We start from the raw sequence: 7,871 nt of genomic DNA, 5'->3' as shown, positions 1-7,871 counted from the left end.
TACCTCTTAGCTTTAACTACTCTTAGCTTAACTCAACTCTTAGCTTTAACTACTCTTAGCTTTACTACCTCTTAGCTTAACTACCTCTTAGCTTAAACCTACTTACTACTCTTAGCTTAACTACCTCTTAGCTTAACTACCTCTTAGCTTAACTACCTCTTAGCTTAACTACCTCTTATCTTAACTACCTCTTAGCTTAACTCAGCTCTTAGCTTATTTACCTTGTACTCCTCTTCTTTGTCTAAGTGTGGAGGTTATTCGTCTGGGCCACAGTTACTTTATTAACTGGGACAGGAAGATGTATTACATCCAGAAGGACACTCCAGCTGAGGCCAGAACCACCACGCTCAACGAGGAGCTGGGCCAGGTGGGTGAATGAACGGATGGATGAATTAAATCATTATTTAATGTATACATTTCTAGATGAACGTTATATATGAACGGATGAATGAATGAAGTTGCCTCAGCCAAGTGACGAACAATCTCTCGTTGGTCCCTGTTGACAGGTGGAGTTTATCTTCTCAGACAAGACAGGAACTCTCACACAGAACATCATGGTCTTCAACAAATGCTCCATCAACGGGAAGAGCTACGGTACGATGCACATTTTGCGTTTGGTTTCCTGTGTACMGTGGTTCCTCTCAAGGTTTCTTCATTCTAGGGAGTTGTTACTTGTCCTTGTGCTTCTGCAATTTGATTGACTGATTATTTGTTCTCTCTTGTGGTCCCTTCAGGTGATGTTTATGATGAATTCGGCCATAAAGTGGAAATTACAGAGGTATGAATAAGGAACTGGATAACACAGATATAACTACACTATGGACAGTACAAGTTTATATATTGCAGTAATACAATAGTGTGGTTAAACTATAAGTTAGTAACTGTGTTCTGGTCCATCTCCCTCCAGAGAACGGCCTGTGTAGATTTCTCCTTCAACCCTCTGAGTGACAGGAAGTTTAAGTTTCATGACAGTAGCCTGGTGGAGGCCATCAAGATGGAGGAGCCATCCGTGGAGGAGTTCTTCAGACTGCTGGCTCTGTGTCATACTGTCATGCCTGAGGAGAAGAATGAAGGTAATGTATAGATAATAATTAGGACAGGTAATGTATAGATAATACATAGTATGGGTAATGTATATGTAATAAATAGGACATGTAATGTATAGATAATACATAGTATGGGTAATGTATAGGTAATAAATATGACGAGTAATGTATAGATAATAAGTAGGACCGGTAATGTATAGATAATAAGTAGGACAGGTAATGTATGGATAATAAGTAGGACAGGTAATGTATAGATAATAATTAGGACCGGTAATGTATAGATAATAATTAGGACGGGTAATGTATATATAATAAATAGGACGGGTAATGTATAGGCAATAAATAGGACGGGTAATGTATAGGTAATAAGTAGGACCGGTAATGTATAGATAATAATTAGGACGGGTAATGTATAGATAATAAATAGGACCGCGGTAATGTATAGGTAATAAATAGGACCGGTAATGTATAGATGATAAGTAGGACGGGTAATGTATAGATAATAAATAGGACGGGTAATGTATAGGTAATAAATAGGACCGGTAATGTATAGTAATAAGTAGGACAGGTAATGTATAGATAATAAGTAGGACCGGTAATGTATAGATAATAAGTAGGACCGTAATGTATAGATAATAATTAGGGCGGGTAATGTATAGATAATAAATAGGACAGGTAATGTATAGGCAATAAATAGGACCGGTAATGTATAGATAATAAGTAGGACGGGTAATGTTAGATAATAAGTAGGATGGGTAATGTATAGATAATAAATAGGACGAGTAATGTATAGATAATAAATAGGACGGGTAATGTATAGATAATAAAAAGGACAGGTAATGTACAGATAATAAATATGACAGGTAATGTAGAGATAATAATAGGACAGGTAATGTATAGATACTGTACAGCTGTAACCTCAGTGCAGGAATTCTTTATGCTGATAACCTAAAGATAACATGTAGCTAATGTACAGATAATGTGTAGATAATGTATAGATGCTGTGCAGCTGTAACCTTGGTGCAGAAGTTCTTTATGCTGATAACCCAAAGATAACATGTAGCTATGTGTAGATAATGTATAGATAATGAATAGATAACGTATATATATTGTTAATGTAATGTATAGAGACTTTAGACATGTGTCCAGTAGTAACATCACTACTGGTGTTCTTTAGATTGCTGGACCGCTGTTACACTGTCATGTCTTAGGGTGAAGATAAAGTAGGCAGCTGAGTGAAGGTAGACTTCTGAGTGAAGGTAGACTTCTGAGTGAAGGTAGACTTCTGTGAAGGTAGACTTCTGAGTGAAGGTAAAGTAGGCAGCTGAGTGAAGGTAGACTTCTGAGTGAAGGTAAAGTAGACAGCTGAGTGAAGGTAAAGTAGACTTCTGAGTGAAGGTAAAGTAGGCAGCTGAGTGAAGGTAAGGTAGACTTCTGAGTGAAGGTAAAGTAGCAGCTGAGTGAATAAGTAGACTTCTGAGTGAAGGTAAAGTAGACTTCTGATGAAGGTAAAGTAGGCAGCTGAGTGAAGGTAAGGTAGACTTCTGAGTGAAGGTAAAGTAGGCAGCTGAGTGAAGGTGTAGACTTCTGAGTGAAGGTAAAGTAGGCAGCTGAGTGAAGGTAAAGTAGACTTCTGAGTGAAGGTAAAGTAGGCAGCTGAGTGAAGGTAAAGTGACTTCTGAGTGAAGGTAAAGTAGGCAGCTGAGTGAAGGTAAAGTAGGACTTCTGAGTGAAGGTAAAGTAGACTTCTGAGTGAAGGTAAAGTAGGCAGCTGAGTGAAGGTAAGGTAGACTTCTGAGTGAAGGTAAAGTAGGCAGCTGAGTGGAAGGGAGACTTCTGAGTGAAGGTTAAAGTAGACTTCTGAGTGAGGTAAAGTAGGGCAGCTGAGTGAAGGTTAAGTAGACTTCTGGAGTTGAAGGTAAAGTAGACTTCTGAGTGAAGGTAAAGTAGGCAGCTGAGTGAAGGTAAAGTAGACTTCTGAGTGAAGGTAAAGTAGACTTCTGAGTGAAGAGACAGTAGTCTTCTGAGTGAAGGTAAAGTAGGCAGCTGAGTGAAGGTAAAGTAGGCTTCTGAGTAAGGGAAACATAGACTTCTGAGTGAAGGTAAAGTAGACTTCTGAGTGAAGGTAAAGTAGACTTCTGAGTGAAGGTAAAGTATACTTCTAAGTGACGGTAAAGTAGACAGCTGAGTGAAGGTAAAGTAGACAGCTGAGTGAAAGTAAAGTAGGCAGCTGAGTGAAGGTAAAATAGACTTCTGAGTGACGGTAAAGTAGACTTCTGAGTGAAGGAAAAGTAGACTTCTAAGTGAAAGTAAAGTAGACAGCTGAGTGAAGGTAAAGTAGGCTTCTGTGTCAAGGTAAAATAGACTTCTCAGTGAAGGTAAAGTAGACTTTTAAGTGAAGGTAAAGTAGGCAGCTGAGTGAAGGTAAAATAAACTTCTGAGGGAAGGAAAAGTAGACTTCTAAGTGAAGGTAAAGTAGACTTCTGAGTGAAGGTAAAGTGGACTTCTAAGTGATGGTAAAATAGACTTCTGAGTGAAGGTAAAGTGGACTTCTAAGTGAAGGTAAAATAGACTTCTGAGTGAAGGTAAAGTAGACTTCTAAGTGATGGTAAAGTAGGCAGCTGAGTGAAGGTAAAGTGGACTGCTGTACACTAGTCTGACGGATATGACATGAGTCTTGTCTTGTAACCCAGCGGGCGAAGCTGGCTATAATGACGTCAATTCAACCAGTTTTGTCTGCTGGGAAATCTGTCTAGATAATACTGATCAATTAATTATATGTTGACTCACAATTCCCTGCAACTCCTCATGTGGATAGTGCAGCCTAACAAATCAGTCTAACAAAAAACATATTCTTCTTCTTCCTCTTCTTCCTCTTCTTCTTCTTCATCTTCTTCTTCKTCTTCTTCTTCCTCTTCTTCTTCTTCCTCTTGTTCCTCTTGTTCCTCTTCTTCTTCCTCTTCTTCCTCTTGTTCCTCTTCTTCTTCCTCTTCTTCTTCTTCCTCTTGTTCCTCTTGTCCTCTTTTTCCTCTTTCACTTCTTCTTCTTCCTCTTCTTCTTCTTCCTCTTCCTCTTCTTCTTCTTCTCTCCTCCACGTAGGGGATCTGGTGTACATGGCCCAGTCGCCTGACGAGGGAGCCCTGGTCACGGCCGCACGGAACTTTGGCTTTGTGTTTCGTTCCAGAACCCCGGAGACCGTCACGTTGTACGAGATGGGGACAGCCGTCAACTACCAGCTCCTGGCCATCCTCGACTTCAACAACGTGCGCAAGAGAATGAGTGTCATTGGTTAGGTCTTCACTTTTAAAAAGCAAAGATCTTGTTTTGCTGTCTCCAAAATGTGTTGTGTAGCAAAGCAAAACATGAAGTTATCGTAAAGTTGGAAGTATAAGATACAATACAGTCGATGATGACTTCATATTCTTAAATATTCTTTAAACATACACATAGCAGTGTTAGTATCAATTGTTTCAAGCTTTAGACTGCATGGTTTTCTGTTCTTGTCCGGCATCTTGACATCATTAGGTATTCACTGTCAATGAGGTCTTTGATCAATAGGTTTCAATCCACTGACTCATTGGTCACTTACACAATACCTTCAAAGGTCTCTTCAAGGTGTAATGACTCAGGTATTTGTCTGCTTCTGTTTCTACTGTCGTCCAGTGAGGAACCCAGCGGGCCACGTCAAGCTGTACTGTAAAGGAGCTGACACCATCATCTTCGACAGACTGGACCCGTCCAACCAAGTTCTCATGGACACTACCTCAGAGCATCTTTACGTAGGTCTTTATACTACATGCAACAGCCTCACAGTCACTCACAGCAAGCAGCTTCACAGTCACTCACAGCAAGCAGCCTCACAGTCACTCACAACAAGCAGCCTCACAGTCACTCACAACAAGCAGCCTCACAGTCACTCACAACAAGCAGCCTCACAGTCACTCACAGCAAGCAGCTTCAGTCACTCACAGCAAGCAGCTTCACAGTCACTCACAGTAAGCAGCCTCACAGTCACTCACAACAAGCAGCCTCAAAATAGTCACTCACAGCAAAGCAGCCTCACATCATCACAGCAAAGAGCCTACAGTCCCACTCACAGCAAGCAGCTTCACAGTCCACTCACAGCAAGACTCACCTCAAGCAGCTTCCATCACAACAGCAGCCTCACAGTCACTCACAACAAGTTGCAGCCTCTACGTCACAGCGTCATCAGACAAGCCAGCTTCATAGTCGACTGTTCAAACAACAAAGCCAGCCTCATCAGGCCACCACAACAACAGCTCACAGTCAGGTCACAGGCAAGCAGCCTCACAGATCACTCACAAGCAGCTCACAGTCGCCACAGCTCACAGTCACTCACAGCAAGCAGCTTAAAGTCCACTCACAGCAAGCAGCCTCACAGTCACTCACAACACAGCAGCCTCATAGCCACTCACAGCACAGCAACCATCACAAGTCACTCACAGCAAGCAGCCTACAGTCACTCACAACAAGCCAGCTTCCACAGTCACTCACAGCAAGCAGCCTCAACAGTCACTCACAGCAAGCAGCTCACAGTCACGTCACAACAAGCAGCCTCACAGTCACTCACAGCAAGCAGCTTCAAAGTCACTCACAGCCATAGCAGCCTCACAGTCACTCACGCAAGCAACCTCACAGTCACTCACAACAAGCAGCTCACAGTCACTCACAACAAGCGACCTCACAGTCACTCACAACAAGCAGCTCACACGTCACTTCACAACAAGCAGCCTCACAGTCACTCACAACAAGCAGCTCATAGTCACTCACAACAAGCCCACGCAACATATTGCATGAGCACAACATGAGAGAAAATAATATATAACATACTGTATATAAATATATATAATTTATATATTAATCATAATAATACTTTATAATAATACTGTAATTATTATTATTATTATTATAAACTATTTCATATAACTAATACTAAAGCATCTGTCCCGAGTGGCGCAGTGCTCTACGATACTGCATCTCAGTGCAGGACCTGGTTCAAATCCAGGCTGTATCACGTCCGGCTGTGATTGGGAGTCCAATAGGTTGCGCACAATTGGCCCAGCGTCGTCCGGGTTTGGCCCAGGGTAGCCTGTCATTGTAAATAAGAATTTGTTTCTTACTGACTTGCCTAATTAAATAAAGGTTAAATAAATAAAATTGAATGATGAGGACATTTCTCTGATCAGATTCAACAACCTAGCAGCATAAAACGTACATAACTAAAGGCATTTAAAAAATACTCCTAACCAATTTGCTTAATCTCAATACAAAATCCTTGAATTATTGTACTATAATCTGAATCATGTTTGTTGCAGGAGTTTGCTGGTGAAGGCTTGCGAACACTGGCCCTGGCCTACAAAGACCTAGATGAGAATGTATTAGAGGAATGGATGAAGAGGCTTCTGTATGCCAGCACTGTGATATAGAACAGAGAGGAGGGACTGGCTATCTCTATGAGGAAATAGAGACAGGCCTGATGGTAAGAGACTGACCTATAGACTGATATATAGACTGATTATAGACTTACCTGCTACTGATATATAGACTTGATATATATGAACTGACCTCTAGATGATATATAGACTTACCTGTATGATATATAGACTGATATATGACTGACCTCTAGACTGATATATAGAACTGATCTATAGACTTACCTGTAGACTGATATATAGACTGATATATAAGACTTACTTATAGACTGTCCTATAGACTGTCCTATAGACTGATATACTAGACTGATCTATAGACTTACCTCTAGACTGACCTATAGACTGATATATAGACTGATCTATAGACTTACTCCTAGACTGACCTTATAGACTGATATATAGACTGATCTATAGACTTACCTTTAGACTGATATATAGACTGATATATAGACTGACCTATAGACTTAATCTGTACTGATATATAGACTGATATATAGACTGACTTATAGACTGTCCTATAGACTGTCCTATAGACTGAATATTAGACTGATATATAGACTGTCCTATAGACTGACCTATAGACTGTCCTATAGACTGACCTATAGACTGACCTATAGACTGTCCTATAGACTGTCCTATTAGACTGTCCTAAATAACTGATATATAGACTGACCTATAAGACTGACCTATAAACTGATAATAGTACGATATTTAGACTGACCTATAAAGAAGAGAGAGGGAAGTCCTGGCTGCTCTCTATGAGGAGATAGAGGGTTGATGTAAGACTGACCTTTAGATGACAGAGGCAACAGTATCCTAGATGTAAGACTGACTTTTAGCCTGACCAGAGGCAACAGTATCCTAGATGTAAGACTGACCTTTAGACTGACCAGAAGGCAACAGTATCCTAGATGTAAGACTGACCTTTAGCCTGACCAGAGGCAACAGTATCCTAGATGTAAGACTGATCTTTAGCCTGACCAGAGGCAACAGTATCTAGATGTAAGACTGATCTTTAGACTGACAGAGGCAACAGTATCCTAGATGTAAGACTGACTTTAGCCTGACCAGAGGCAACAGTATCCTAGATGTAAGACTGACCTTCAGCCTGACCAGAAGCCAACAGTATTCCTAGATGCCCTGTCGTTATGCCTTGATCAGCACTTAAGCCCTTCAACTGCTCCAGGGACGCGCACCATGGCTGACCCGGTTCTTCAAACCGCTGGGGTTTGTGGGTGTTCTCAGGCTTCTACTGGTTTGTTTTGTTTTCCCCTCTACAGCTCCTAGGCCACGCAGTGGAACGACCAAACTGCAGGAGGGGGTCCTGAAACAATCGCCTGTTTGACCCTGGCCAACATAAAGAATCTGGTTC

At 41.1% G+C, this 7,871-nt stretch overlaps 1 protein-coding gene across 1 annotated transcript in view; it reads left to right on the top strand.

The window, feature by feature from the left end:
• Positions 1 to 7,871, top strand: part of LOC139024456 (probable phospholipid-transporting ATPase IM) — a 67,319-nt gene that overhangs the window by 38,380 nt on the left and 21,068 nt on the right. The window contains 6 exon segments of the mRNA XM_070439261.1: positions 247 to 367; positions 507 to 594; positions 735 to 778; positions 908 to 1,073; positions 4,146 to 4,334; positions 4,710 to 4,825. Coding sequence (XP_070295362.1) covers positions 247 to 367; positions 507 to 594; positions 735 to 778; positions 908 to 1,073; positions 4,146 to 4,334; positions 4,710 to 4,825 — 724 coding nt within the window.

The sequence above is a fragment of the Salvelinus sp. IW2-2015 genome, unplaced genomic scaffold (genome assembly GCF_002910315.2).
Source record: "Salvelinus sp. IW2-2015 unplaced genomic scaffold, ASM291031v2 Un_scaffold1525, whole genome shotgun sequence".
Classification (NCBI taxonomy): domain Eukaryota; kingdom Metazoa; phylum Chordata; class Actinopteri; order Salmoniformes; family Salmonidae; genus Salvelinus; species Salvelinus sp. IW2-2015.
This window is presented reverse-complemented; position numbering and strand designations above follow the sequence as displayed.